At 33.7% G+C, this 14,936-nt stretch overlaps 3 protein-coding genes and 1 non-coding gene across 6 annotated transcripts; 2 read left to right on the forward strand and 2 right to left on the reverse strand.

Moving 5' to 3' along the window:
• Positions 1-27: 27 nt before the first annotated feature.
• Positions 28-3,194, reverse strand: C32F10.8 (alanine transaminase; the record flags this gene model as incomplete). 2 transcript variants are annotated; one of them, NM_001372883.4, is made up of 6 exons in its annotated part: positions 28-274; positions 346-837; positions 888-964; positions 1,105-1,878; positions 2,039-2,120; positions 3,126-3,194. In NM_001372883.4, 5 exons carry the CDS (start codon positions 2,117-2,119, stop codon positions 184-186), a joined length of 1,515 nt encoding a protein of 504 aa, NP_001359801.1. The 2 variants fall into 2 exon arrangements, with proteins under 2 accessions (NP_001359801.1, NP_001370337.1); NM_001383155.2 differs by lacking the exons at positions 28-274; positions 3,126-3,194 and having other exon boundaries at positions 670-691; positions 739-837; positions 2,039-2,119.
• Positions 2,766-2,934, forward strand: C32F10.9. The gene has a single exon (NR_101558.1). It is a non-coding gene; the product is annotated as a small nucleolar RNA C32F10.9 (small nucleolar RNA).
• A 3,242-nt stretch (positions 3,195-6,436) lies between the features above and the next one.
• obr-4 (Oxysterol-binding protein) lies at positions 6,437-11,683 on the forward strand (the record flags this gene model as incomplete). Of its 2 annotated transcripts, NM_059290.8 has the most annotated exons (10): positions 6,437-6,572; positions 6,623-7,008; positions 7,547-7,621; positions 9,147-9,268; positions 9,436-9,562; positions 9,637-9,914; positions 9,987-10,185; positions 10,531-11,039; positions 11,100-11,199; positions 11,250-11,683. In NM_059290.8, the coding sequence occupies 10 exons, from the start codon at positions 6,446-6,448 to the stop codon at positions 11,355-11,357; spliced, it is 2,031 nt and encodes a 676-aa protein (NP_491691.1). The 2 variants fall into 2 exon arrangements, with proteins under 2 accessions (NP_491691.1, NP_001367357.1); NM_001380388.1 differs by lacking the exons at positions 6,437-6,572; positions 6,623-7,008; positions 7,547-7,621; positions 9,147-9,268 and having other exon boundaries at positions 9,554-9,562; positions 11,250-11,357.
• Positions 11,643-14,438, reverse strand: twk-47 (Potassium channel domain-containing protein; the record flags this gene model as incomplete). Its single annotated transcript, NM_001322673.2, has 8 exons — positions 11,643-11,834; positions 11,887-12,053; positions 12,107-12,321; positions 12,795-13,203; positions 13,488-13,640; positions 13,864-13,981; positions 14,026-14,261; positions 14,379-14,438. 8 exons carry the CDS (start codon positions 14,436-14,438, stop codon positions 11,690-11,692), a joined length of 1,503 nt encoding a protein of 500 aa, NP_001309491.1. The 3' UTR covers positions 11,643-11,689.
• Between the last annotated feature and the right edge of the window lie 498 nt (positions 14,439-14,936).

Genomic DNA, 14,936 nt, shown 5'->3' on the forward strand with positions numbered 1-14,936 from the left:
GGCAGTATAGTCTTCTACAAAAAAAAGAATGTTAAAATTCATCAATGCAATAATTAAAATTAATCGAATCTACACAGTAAACGCATTTAGACCCTATCATATTGGCTATGAAACAAAAAGTGACATAGAAGAAAAAAAGCTGAGAAAATTGAGAAAAGAAGAATATTAGACATTGTTCAAAGTCTACTTGTATTCGGCAAGGAATTTTTGGTGGAAATCAGTGAACCGGGAGAGCATGTCTTTGAAGAGTTCTGGCTGTGGAAGAATTGTCGTTCTGAAAAAATTGAATTTACCAACAATGAATCTAGATTTATTGTATTAAATGTGAATTAGAGTATCACAAACCTGAAATGATAAGTTCCGTCTTTTTGTCCAAATCCACTTCCTGGCACGATACAGATTCCGGTGGTCTCAAGAAGTTGCATAGCATAGAAGAAATCAGGTTGTTGGTTCAAAGACTGAGCTTTTTCAACAGCTCTCTGTGGAATCGTGATTTGCGGGAAAGCGTACATGGCTCCTTGAACTGGATTACAGCTGATTCCATCAATGCTACTGTATGCCTTCTCGACGAGTGTAGCACGTTCCTTAAGAGAAGCAAGTACTGCATCCTTTTCTTGTTTCCACAGAGCATACGATGCATCTCCTTCCTTTGGTGGATTCACAACGGCATCAATGACGGCTTGTCCGAGTACTGTGGAGCACAATTTGGCAGAGATCATTTTTTTGAAAAGGACATACACTTCTGGGTCGAGATTCAAGAATTCAACATATCCTCCACGCATTCCGCATTCTCCCATGTATCCTTTGGATACCGAATGGAAAGAAGCCAATTCCATTCTGCAAATTAATATTATGAGTTTTTTAACTGCTTAGGAAAAAAAGCTCACTTATTGTATGGCTCTCCCATCTCCACAAGAACCTTCTTGAATGAATGGAATTGCGATCCTTGAGCGTAGACGTTGTCCTGAAGATGATATTTTAAATCTCATTATTTTAATAGAAAAGTGTGATTTTCCTCATTAAAAAATATGGTTTATGATTTAAAATAATTTTAATTGAAAATAGTGGAAAATTATCGAGTGTAAATTTTTATCGAAAACTTACTTGATAAACCTCATCAGCCATAAGGAACAGGTTCTTCTTTTGTGCAAACTTGATGATAGTCTCAATATTTTCACGAGAAAGTGCTTGTCCGGTAGGATTTCCTGGATTGATGATACACAAAACTCGAATATCGTATTCTTTGCAGTGATCATTGAAAGATCTTTCAAGTTCAGCTTCATCCATGGACCAATTAGACGATTCACTCAAATAGTATCCAACTTGTCCAAGTCCGAATTCTTCGATAGTGGCAGAATAGAGTGGATATTGTGGAATTGGAATCATGACTCCGACTTTCTTTGCGTTGTTATGATTGATAAAAAGTTTGAGAACATTTCGGATTGATTCAGAAGCTCCTCCAGACAAGCAGACATCTTCTGAATTGCATGGAATTCCTCCATCACGTCTCTTAATATACTCTGCCACGTGTTTTCGTACAATTTCCACTCCCGTACTCTGACTGTATGCTCCAGCGGATTTTCCTCCACAACTTCCAAGGAATGCATTTGCATGTTCGATAACATCAGATGGAATTGATTTGTCCGTTTTCATGATCTCTGGGTTGACAATACACGCGAGGAGCTGGCGAATGAAAGTAATCGGCTTTTGACCCATAGCATGAGCATCTCCAATATTAGCCTTGATGACATTTGGGAATGGCTTCTGAGCACCGGTCGCAAGCTCTTTTTCAAGCTCCACGGCACGGATCACGATTGGTCCACGAACAGCATACTCCATCTTGATAACATTTGGATTGATGTTGGAGGTGTTCAAAGTCTGAAATTGAATTTTTAAAAATACTTTGTTCAAAAAATACACAACTATTTCGAAAACGATTAAAATTGCCAATATTGTAACAACTTTTAACATTTCTGAAATTTTGCTATTCAGTGTCCATCTGATTCCTGACACATTTTGCAAATTAATAAATGCTCACCTTTCCGCTAGCCATGATTCTAGTGGATGTGCCGAAAAAGCGACTTGTGACGAGTCCGGAAATTGCTTGTACGGTTCGCATGCTGTAAAATTAAAAGATCGAGATATAACAAGTGAATTGAAAAGATATCATTTCAATTGCAACTAATTTAAAAGAAATGTATATGAGGATAGAAGGATAGACAGTGATAACTGGGTGTGATTGATAACGTCCACGAGTGAGAGAGACAGTAAGTACTCAGAATGTTCTACCGTTTGCACGAACCTAACTTTAGGCCGCGTGTGTTTGTTGGTTGAGGACGAGCTGAGTGCGCGCAAAAAGCAATAAGTTGATAGTTTGAACTTAATGAGCAAACAATGCAGAAAATACAGTTTCAGAAAACAGTAAATATAGGTGAACATTTAAAAAAAAGCCGTATTGTAATATATTATAATAACATTTTCCCTTTTCTCCGTTTTTTTCAAACTCTATCCCGCAGCACAAAATTTTAAACTTAAAAAAATGTGACACCGGATTTACGTACAAAAATTACATTTAGTTTCCAATAAATAAGTAGAAATCTTGATATCAAAGAGATTAACTGGTAGAAAAAAAGCTTTTCATAGTCGGAAGGCGGGGAAAAGGGGCAAACAAATGCCAAGTGCATCTAATTCTTTTCTGTTTTTCTCTCGGTTCTATCTGTTTTCTATCTCATTTTTTCATTGTTCTTGTCTTGATTTTCCGTCTCACACGTGTTCCAGCGTTTAGCAAAATAGGCGTTATTAAGAATTGTTAAACAACGAAAAATCCGAAAATTGGTAATAATTTTCGGTAGAGCAAATTTAAAACAGAAGTTTGAAAGAATCAAAATTCGAGATAATCACAAATATAACAATTTAACGAAATTAAGTTTTCTAATTCCTTCATCTTATCCACTTTCTACAGAGAGCCTAACCAACTTATGTAGAAGTTTTTTCGCAGACGTTTTTTTTTTGGAAAATCCCGACTTTAAATAGGAAAATCTAAACATCTATTTTATGTTGTCCAAACAGTCCAAAATACTTTCTCAGCATCCAATACTTCACGAGTTCAATTTTCTAGAACTTACCAATAAAAAAGCGAAGTGTTGAGAGTGGAAGAGAGAACAGGCGATCGATGAAGTTTTTCGCACAAGCTGCTGAAACAAATTATTGTCTCTTATCGACAATTTCACACATTGATTGGGCAAAAAAAGAAGATTAAAAATAGAAAAATGTGCTGGAAACAAAGATCACAAAAAACACAAAACTTTTTTTGTGAAAGAGAATAATTTAGAGAACAATTAGTAGAGCTTGAAAATATTTTAAAAATGGCTAAAATGTTTAGAAAAATAATCAATAGATGCGAGTTAAATATGTTTGTAAAAAGAAGTACAAATTAAGTTATTCAGAAATTTGGAAAAACCTCAATATTTAGCTTTTTTATAAACAAAAAAGGATAAACATTATTTTTTGGCAATATAAAAAGAAACCAAGAATCATGGCCGCTTTGAAGTTTCAATCAATTTAAAAAACGAAAAAAGGCAGGTCTTGTTCTTCAGATGAGGCACCTTGTTTATTCTTTACGATGTAATGCTGAAGAACGAGAAAGAAAGGGGCCCCGAGATGGAGGAAGGGACTGAAAAACAACAAGAGAGACTGAAGAGAGGGAGAGAAATATTGGGAGGAACGAAATAAACCGACAGAGGACTACGTGCCAATGGCTCGATTTTTGAAACTGGTTTTTTTGGTTTTCGAGAGAAAAATGATGATGGAGGTCTATTGTGATCTAGGAAAATAAGGATTGACAGTTCAAAGTCACGTGGCATTGAAGAAACGGTCCATTGAACACAATTCCGTTGGAGATTAAAAGTCAAATTTCGATCAAATTAGATAACGATTGTAGAAATTCGAAAAAAATTCGTTGAAGAAATGATGTCGAACTTTTAGAAATAAAACAAATAATTAAAAACCATCTTCAGCGTCAACAAAAAATATACAGGAAAACGAGAAAAGCTTCGTTGGTGTGGTAGATTACAAGACAAAGATTTTCTTGAAACGTTTCCTAACATTTAGTATTAGCCTTGAGTAATATTACGGAGGAACATCAGAAAAATAAACCCCCACTGATCATAAATTAAAGACCAATTCTCATATCACAAAGTTCTTTCCACCCAATTTTCTGCCCAGAAAAGGGAAACCGAGTCACGAGTGCACATTTATTTATATTTTGTTTTCGCAACGCCTCTGTGTCACTTTTTTGCTCTTCAATATAAAATCATCTTTTCTACAGATGATATTTTCTAGATGTTTCCTAACCGACTTTTCAGTTTATATTCAATAAAAATGAATTCCAAAAAAGGTGCGTGCTCATAAATTCAGACAGCTTGAGCAGCGAGCGCTTTTCTTTTTCGATCAAACAACATATTCCATCAAATTTCCCGAAACAACTCCGCCGTTTCTCTCTTTTAAAATTGTCTCCATCGTGCTCTCATTTTTCAGTCTTTTGCCGTTATTTAGCAGCATAAAACCTTTCAATTATATTAAAGTTTACCATGAGAAGAGAAGAACAAGAAAAAGAACAGAGATTTTCAGATTAATCCCAAGGGGATCGGCATTTGAAGCTTTATCCCGCCATTTCCCGTTATTTTTCCTAATCTACGTCGTATGTGACACGATGTTTTACTGCTTTTTCATTGAATATAATTTTTCATTGAATATAATTAATTATTTAAAATCCATTTTATAACAATTTTACCAAAGATGAAAAGAAAAACAAAAAAAAAAGACGGAAAATGGAGCATAAAAATGAGAAACAACATCTGGGTCAAAAAGTTTTAAAAAAATACACAGTTTCGCTGTAAGACCCAACAATAAAAGTCGTGCGCCTTTAAAAATTTATTCTAATCGATGTGAGACCTAATGCCAAGCGGTCATGTGCCTTTAAACTTCATACGGTATTGTTTTTTTGTTTTTCAAACATTTTCTTATGTATTAATCAATTTCCTGAGCAATGCTTATCATTTATTCAATTTTTTCATTATTTCTTGTTAAATAATCTTCTCAAATCGCTGTAAAAATCGTATATAATTTTTTTCATATTGCGTTTTCAGGGCTCATGAACCTATTAAAAATTTTAAGAACTTTTCAAAACTTTCCTTACTTCTACTACAAATCGGCATTGACGAAAAAATGCGCGCAAAGCCTCAAAAACCAAGAAAAACCACAAGAAGACCCAAAAAATATTTGCATAAGCATAAATATCGCCCCGCTTCGCACAAAAAACGTGTCAGTATTGGTGCCCGGCCGGCGCGCCAATATTCTCTTCGTTCTCTTGCTCTTCTCGTTCAGATTCATGTTCGTTCCTTCGGAAAATGACATTTATATTTTTATTCAAAAAATAATCCATCGAAATTATTTAGGTTGAAGCAAATTTTATTGCGAAACGAACTAGACAAAACATAACTTGTCAATCGATCCCCTTCACGAAATGCTCATTAGAACTATCTTTTATACTTTATATTGAACAGTTAAAAAATTTCTGCAATCAAAAGAAAATCCGTGTCATGTGTCTATTTCAGTTTCAAAGAGCGCTGAGTCCATATGCTGAGCTTATACTCCTTTTAATATAAAATAATCTCTCTGGATACGTTGTCAATCACCTAATAGTGTTTTTCAAATATTTAGTTTTTGACATCTTATTTGAAAGGATACTTTTTTTAAAAACAAAATTCCAGAAAATTTATCCTCAAAATATTAATATTTAAAAATCAGTAAGCAATTAATTTTTGGAATATATTTTTATCACAGCACTTTGTAAATTTTCCAGAATATTTTGTTTCGTTAAGCTAAATCAGGTCGAGTTTTGTTGTTTCCGAGAATGTTTCGCCTATAAAATAATCCAATAGATCAAGGCAGAAGAACCATGCCACGTGTCATTTCTTATCTATGTTCTCCTTTTTCTTCCCATTTCTCTTGCATTTCTCTCAACAAAATGTGCGTATCGGTATTGGAGGCCAAACACGAACCCTCACACCTCCCGCGCGTATTCGCCCATTTACCCTCTTTTTCTCACTGTCTCTCTTCTCGACACACTATCTTTCAATTTCTTGTTGCCTCTCAAATACATCGCTCCATTTTTTATTCGGATAAATTCAGATTTCTTGTTTTTTTGATTTTAGTAATCGATGAAATTTGAAATTAGTTTAATGCGGAACTTGATATTTTGTTTTTCACAAAAATAATTAATGAATGTAAACAGCGCGAAAAAGTGACAAAATGCAACCAAGATTTTAAAATTTTCTGAAAACTTCAAAATTGCTTTGAGATTTTATTAGAATCGTCATATTTTTCTTTCAAATTTCAACGTGCTAAAAAAAAATTGAAAATCAATTAATTTCAGCATCCACAAATGGAAGGTCCGCTCTCAAAATGGACCAATATGGTTCATGGATGGCAATATCGGTGGTTTAAAATAGAAAATGACACTCTTTTATACTACACATCACGCGAAAAAATGCTCAAAGGGCAACAAAGAGGTAAAGAGATACTGGTTTCTTCGAAAAATCTTTTAAAAATATATTTCCAGGTCAAATTCGTCTTACCGGTGCTGTGGTGGGTATAGATGGTGAGAATAATAGTTTATTCACAATCACAGTCGAAGGAAAAACGTTTCACATGCAAGGCCGAGATCTTCGAGAACGAAATCAATGGGTTCGAATTCTTGAAAATTCGATTCGTGCGAGTAGTGGATACGCAAAAAATGTATCCGTCGGTACTACTCCATCTCAACATTTTAAACAACGAACTGAAGAAGCAAATGAATTTTTAAAAACTCTAGTGGAAAAAGTGAAAGCACTGGAACAATTGAAAAGTGGAGAACGAGCTGTAGATGAAAAGAAAACAATTGATTCATTGATTGCGGCGAGCAATAATTTGACGAATAATGTGAAACATGCTATTATCTATCTTCAGGTTTGTAATTTTTCATTTAATGTTAAAATTGTATATCTGATAATAGTATTGTAAACTCCCAATATTTTGAGATGCCGTCGCAAAAAATTTATGGCAGTTAAAAAAAAATTGAAACTGCTTTCTCATTTAAGTTCCCTGCATCTTGTCGGTTTCTATTCATTACTTTAAATCCCCCCAAAACAGCGTTTTATTGGAAAAAGTTCAATTCAAAACAAGTTTTAACAGGAAAAGTAAGAAGAAACCGACAAAATTCGATAGAAGAATATAATGTCCTTGAAAAAAAATAAGCCAAAACTTTTTTTTGCAAAGCTTCCATTTAAATAATGCGTGCGTCTTTACGAAGATCTTTCAAAATCTTGCGAAGTTACGAATATTGTGAGCATAATGCCGGAAATTTAGATTTTTCGAAAAAAAAGCCATAAAAGGAGAAGATTTTCCTACTTTTTTCCTGAGAATACTCAACTTAACTAAAAAATTAAAAATCACATAAGCATCACGTCATACAAAAAAGAGCTTCTAACAAAATCTCAAATTTCAGATGGCTCAAGCTCGTCTCGATCCGAATATGAAGACTGAAAAGTTGATGTTCACACATCCGGATTTGAATGAAAAGGTAATTTTTTGAAATATTGGAATTCTATTTCAAAAATTAAACCTTTTCAAAAAAAAAACTGTAATCGGTAAAAGTAGCATAGAAAAACGAGGTTATTTCTAATTTCAGTTTAAATTAAAAATTGTAAACTTATTTTTGCACTTTTAAAAATAAAAACTTATTTTAAATTCCAAATGAACTCTTATTCTTCAGTCATTTATCACTTTTTCAAAAAAGTTGACTCAAAGTAACCAAAAGTTGGCTGTTATTGACAATTAATCACTTGACAGAGTATTGAATGACGTCATTTCTAATTTCAACTCAATTTTTTTAAACTAATCATTAGCATTTCTCAGGAGAAAGTTGCGTACGGATGAAATACCTTGTTTTTTTTTAAATTTATAAATTAAAATAAGTTTAAATTAAATAAATTACATAATTTCAAAGTCTGCGACTATCTCATCACTAAATTGTCAAATATCTTTTATTGGGAAATCACAGATCAAATTGATCACAATGCGCATTGTCAAGTGACATAGACAATTTTAATGTGTTATGAAGTATGTGTAATCATTAATATTTTCAATTTTTTCCATTACTAACAAATATCTATGTCTCGAAGTTTTTTTTTTCCATTAAAAATTAATTGATATTTATTAAGAAAAATCAACAATCAGAATTCGTTCTCGACTACAAATTATGATAACAAGAACGTTCTTTTGATTTCTTATTCTTTTGCAACAATCGAGAATTTCTGATTTATTACCCTTGACTGGGGTCCAACCACCATGTCGAATTACACCTTTTTCTAAAAATTTTCGTCATTTCATCACGTGATATTCTATATACGTGATGATATAGTTTGACTTTAGAAATCACATTATTTTGAAAATAGTCTTTTTTTGTTTTTTACGCTGAAATTTTGGAGATAGGAAATTCAAAATTCACGATTACTATAAGATTAAAACAATTTCCGCACCATTCGCTTCTAAAAACGTTTTTATTGGTTTTTGTTTTATTGTTTCACATTCAAAAATTTCTCAAATTGTTCCCCCTTCTTTTTTCAAAGCGGAGGTCTTTTTCTCCCCCCACGTTTTCCTTTTTTGTAGTTATGATGTGAGACTGATGCTACAGAGCACATAGATCTAAAGAGACGCAGAATGAACAAGAAACCCCACTGACAGTCACGGCTAGGAAATATTCGTGTCAGGATTATTTCGAAGTTTGAATTGGGTTTGATATATTTTTTTCATAAGTTTTAAAAATTATTAAGTTCTCATATAGAAGATTGACGAGGTATGGGGAATATATTTAAATATCTCCAAAATTTATTTCTTAAAACTGAAAATTTATTAAAATATACACGTTTTGATGACTAGTTTGACTAATTTTAATATATAGGCAAACGTGAAAATTATAATTAATTAAAAAAAAAAGTAAATGTGAAAAATATTCATTTCCTAGTAGTTTTGAACAAAGAGTGACTCTTTCTCGTTCTTATCAAAAAGTTCAAAAGCAAATGTGCATAACGAAAAAACGTATACAGCCGTCGTCACGTGAAACTCCTGGAACAGTTTCTGATTCAACACAGACAAGCACTGACAAACCGATTTCTGGAATTCAACATCTCGATCATTTGAAACCACAACGGGCCGAGTCGTATGCGAGGTGGGTTTTTTGATATTTTAAAAATTTCTAACGTGTTCCTCCAATTCACTCGTATCTGAGAATGCTATTTGAACCAAATTGAATTTTTGTTTTTTCGGGAGCGCCCGGATATGTGTTTCGCTCCAACTAGTGCCAATGTCCTTATTGTCAACTTTTTTTTCTTGCAGCAGTGACGAAGAAGAGTTCTACGACGCTGACGAGGAACTGATCGACTTGGATAATTTTGAAAGTGAGAAGAGTGGACAAGAATCAGGAGATTCTAATAGAACTAGTGACGCTGCAATTATGTCATCGGTGGGTTTATAAAAATGAAGAATACGAGCTAAATCGTTATTTTATTATTTAAAATTGAAATAAATTGTTTTCAGGATGAAGATGGATACGATTTTGGTGACTCGAATGAAGATTTCGATGAGATTTATAACAATGCTGAAGAGCACGACATTGGAAATGTTCAACAGGATCATGGATCCGTTCTTATGCATCTTCTGAGTCAAGTGAGCGTTGGAATGGATTTGACGAAAGTAACTCTTCCGACATTTATTTTGGAACGTCGTTCACTTCTTGAAATGTATGCCGATTTCTTCGCCCATCCGGATCTTTTCATTGCAACCAATGGAAATGATTCGGCAGAAAAGAGAATGATGTAAGTTTCGGAAATTATTCAAAAATCTAGAAAATTGGTCTCCAATCAGGAAACTTATTTATAATTTTTCAGCGCAGTCGTTCGTTACTATCTCAACTCTTTCTATGCTGCACGAAAAAGTGGAGTTGCCAAGAAACCATACAATGCTATTCTCGGAGAAACTTTCCGTTGTAGATACAGTGTCCCCAACTCGTCATTGAGCGGAAAAAAGACTGAAAGTGGTCCATGGCCAGGTTCTGATGAAAAACAATTGACTTTCATTGCTGAGCAGGTATTAATTATTTTCATTTTGAATAGAGGATGAAATCAAAAGTCGAAAAATCAAAAAATTGAAAAAAAAATATTCAGAAAATGAACAATAATATTCCATTTTTTAAAAATCATTTTGTTTTATGTTGATGAAAAAACATTTATAAAAAATGTCTTCTATTTAAAAAGAGAAAAATGACCAAAATTGCAACATATTTTATCGAAAAATCGATTTTTTTTCTCGAAATATTGGAAAACCGCAGAATTTTTGATTTTTCGATTTCAGGGAAAATCGAAAAACCGTGCCCTTGTCTTGAATCAAGATATTTTAGAAAATTCCTGTAATTCACGCAATTAAATATTTCAGGTCAGTCATCATCCACCAATTTCGGCATTCTACGCTGAAATGCCATCCGAAGGGATTTCATTTAATGCTCATATCTACACAAAATCATCCTTCCTTGGTCTCTCAATTGGTGTTGCAAGCATTGGAGAAGGTATTCTAACACTTCATAACTATGGTGATGAGCAATACACAATCACATTCCCATCTGGATACGGACGATCCATTATGAGTACTCCATGGTTCGAATTTGGTGGAAAAGTGAAGGTTGAATGTGAAAAGACTGGATATCGTGCTGATATTGAGTTCCTCACCAAACCGTTCTTTGGTGGTAAACCGCATCGAATTCAAGGATCAATTTGTCGTGATGGTGCCAAGAAACCGGTATTGACGCTTCGTGGAGAATGGAATGGAACAATGTATGCAAAAACACAAAATGGAGAAGAATATGTATTTGTTGATGTCAAAGCAAAACCTGAAGTTAAGAAAGAATGTGTTCCTGTTATGCAACAAGGGAAACGGGAGAGCAGAAGGTTAGAAGAAAACATTTTCATCCTGACAGAAAATTTGAAAAGTTCTGACATTTTTTTCAGATTGTGGAGACATGTGACAGCAGCTTTGCTCAGAAATCGTATTCAAACTGCCACTACATCGAAAAGATTCATCGAGCAGAGACAACGGAAAGAAGCGAAGGTATTTATTATATTCTCAGTTTCGACAACATAACATTCTAATTCTTTCAGGAACGCCTCGAAAGTGGTGAAAAGTGGACGCCGCTTCTTTTCGACACAACTGACAAGGACGGTGAATGGATGTATAAGCAGAAGTTCGGTGTCAGAAAAGCAGTTTGAGTGTCCACCATATTTGTGCTAAATAGATTTGAATTTGTGTGTAATACGAGTATAATTGCCTAAATTAGTTCAGTTTTGAACTCCATCTTGTGTGGTTTTTCCTGCATCCAGCTCCACTCTCAGTTTCTCTGTGCTCATTTCCCCAATCATTTTTTCTTGCTCCACCCGCCCCTTCAACTTCTCCCAATTTTTCTTGTGCTATTGAAATGTGTGTACTTATTCTCATAAATTGAGCAGCAAGAAGTGAGCATGAGCTTTGATATTCTAACTCGGTGATCAGATGTAAAACGATTATGGATTTATTTATAGATAAAATTTTGCAAACGATTAACTCAAAGTTCCACTTTATTCGTGATTTGTCCCCTTTTATTAACATATTTGATCTCCGTCGTGTACTTTCGAATTTCCTTTTTAAATCTTTTCTCCATATTTTCCTCAGGTGAGAAGCTCATCACGTCGACCACAGAAGCTAGTTTTCTGGAAATTAATTTATTTTGATTATTGAGTGATTCACACACGGAAACCATACGTTGAAGCCTTTCCACCAAGTGAAGCAACATCTTCGTGACGAGAAAAACTTCTTTCCTCCAAATCTTGCTCATCGGCAAATTTAATAACTTCCATTGTTTGAGGCATAAATGCAATTGTATCACGACGCTCATTCAGTTTGTCATTTGCGGTATTTTCGTGCATATACTGGAAAAAAGAAAGAACCAAAATCTAAAACCTAGATTTTAAATATGAAGTACCTCCAAAATGTCCAAGGTGGTAATTTTCTCTTTTTCTGGATATCGTTTTCTTATTTCTTCAATTATTTTCAACAATTCTTTCACTTGAACATCCATTTGTTCTTTTGGCTGTCTTCTTTTGAAATTAATTCGACGTCCAAAATAATGAATTTTCATAAATAGCTCTTTGAGTTCCAATGCCGCCAATTCGGCACTCATTGAGAGAACTGCTACTCCTGGAAAAAAAGATAATTTATGATGATGATTCGCTTGGTTTCATAACGAAAGAAGCGGCAACGATGTCCCGCTGTTTTTAGTTCCTCTTGCAGTCCTCTACAGACGTACCTACATAATGCCTTCATGCCTACATGGATGCCTACGTACCTTCACACTCTCTGCCTCTATCTCATGCCTGCCAACTTACGTGCCAATGTCATATCCCCATTATGCCATTATGTCTACCATTATGCCTACCGCATAACTGATTAACTACTGCATACCTACGTGCCTGCTAAATGCTTACCGCATACGGCCTTTTGAATGCACCTACGTACCTACCAAATGCCTATCATTGTGCCTATTGCACGCCAACCTTCCTATGGGCGTGTTTACGTGCCCACTGAATCCCTGTCTACGACCAAATATTGTTTTTTTTTTAATTTGGATTTTTCGCCTGTTTTAAAGGGTCCTAAAAACCGGTAAAACTTACCACACGTGACGAACACAAAAATATAAATAATAGTGAGAATATGATTGAGTTCATTCGGCATCTCACTCATTGTCAAATTGGCAACCAAATTGAATGTGAGAAAGAAAGATTCAATAAACGTGGCACGCCCTCCTGCAGCAATATACAGTACTCCACCCAACATACAGAATATCAAAAGAATCGAAGCATTTATCACTAGAGGTAATCGTTTCTCAGGCATTTCATCTGAATCAGTTGTCTGTTCTTCTTCTAATTGAACATCTTTTTGTGTTGTACACTCTGAAATTGTCGATCCAGTGTCTTGAACAAGTCTTTTGAATGCATGTAAACGACGTTTCTCATCACGAGCACGATGTCTTTCCAATATTACAGTTTTCATTATTTTCAGCTTATGCACTAGATCCAGGTACTGAAATATAAAAAATATATTATTTATTCTACTACTAGAGAAAATGACCATCAACTTTAGGCACCACTTTTTCGAATTTTGGAGATTCTAAAACTCCTAACTGCTATTTAGTAACATGTAGTATATTATATTTAATTTAACAGCCATCAATCAAGCTCCGAAATAAGCTCTCAATTAGCTTTCAAAGATTTTGAAAATACCTAGATAGAGCATCTCACGGTTCTCTAGTTAGTTCATATAATTTTCAAAGAAAAAGGTCTATAACAGGTGATAAGTGTACCAACCTTTGAATACAATTCCAAAACAATATGTGATAAAAATCGTCCAAAATCAACAGCTGCCAGAACCATCATTGGAATTCCAACTAATCCATAAATTATTGCAAAACACTGCCCTATTGGGGTAACCGGAACGGCATAAGCATATCCAGTTGTTGTCTGAAATTTACATTAATTATCTTTCGGTGTACAGATATTTTTTTGTAATCAAAAATCTATCCATTTTAAATTTAAATTTTCAAAAATTCAAGACTGTCAGTTTAATAGTTCTGGTTTTGATATTTCCTGTTCAACCGATTTCGTTCCGTTTAAACTGTATATTTCAATGGCATGTTGAGAATTATAAGAATTTAAGATATAAAAAGTGTTTTTAAAAAGCTACCAAAATGCTAAGAGCATATAAAATAGAGCTTCTTTTAGTCCATCTTGGTGGCAAAGCATCATCACTTATTCCAGAAATTGTTGATTTAAATTCTCGTCCTTCATGATAAGTGGATAATCTGAATGGCAAAAATCTGCAATCAGTTAAATTTAATACACTTACCCAGATAAATGCTTCAATAATTTTGGTTTATACTCTTCATATTTCTTATCATTTCCTATGAAAACCTTCACTTCATTTTCAATTTGTTTATATCTTTGCCGTATTAGATTCAACTTTGTCATTTGAATTTTTTTGTCAGCATCATATTCCTGATAGTAGAATGCATAAGCTCCAATTAAAAGATATAAAAACAAGAAAACTGCAAGACCCACATGAGGAAGTGCCATTTTTAACATCTGAAAACGACAATTTTGTACCCATTTTGCTTGTTTTCACAAAATTTGTTCAAAAATAATTTTTTACTTTGTCCAATAAAAATCAAAAAATTTTATATAAAGTTGTAACTCTCTTACCTTTTTCAATTTATTTTGCACTGGTAATTCGGTGCTCGACGAATTTTCTTCTTCAGACATTTTAGCGTATAGTATTCGGATAGAAATGTGTAAAAATGATGAAAAGCGTAGCATTCAATGAGACCCATATGGAAATTATGAAACCAGAATAATTTGGTAATTGTATTAGTTTAGAAATATTTGTTTAAGTTATTGTGTTCAATTTGTTTTGTTTAGGCAGCAACTGATTTGGATGAGAAGAGTTAAAAATAGGTTATTTAATCAATAAAAGCAATATGAAAAGTATTCCTCAGTAGGGTCTAACAATAAATACACTAATGGTCAAAATAATATAACTTATTCCAGTCTAAAAATATTCACGAATTTTCTTCTCCTAAATACTAGAAATTCTTAAATTTATCAAAAACCAGAAAAAATTGCAACATCTACAGTCAGTTTAAATTGTTTTTGAATTTTGGTATTTTGGTATTTGAGAAACGTTCAAATCAGATTTTAAAAATATTGGATAGGTATTTTCGCACTCATACATCTTTGAAATAAAACATTAAGTTTTTTCTC

The sequence above is a fragment of the Caenorhabditis elegans genome, chromosome I (genome assembly GCF_000002985.6).
Source record: "Caenorhabditis elegans chromosome I".
NCBI lineage: Eukaryota > Metazoa > Nematoda > Chromadorea > Rhabditida > Rhabditidae > Caenorhabditis > Caenorhabditis elegans.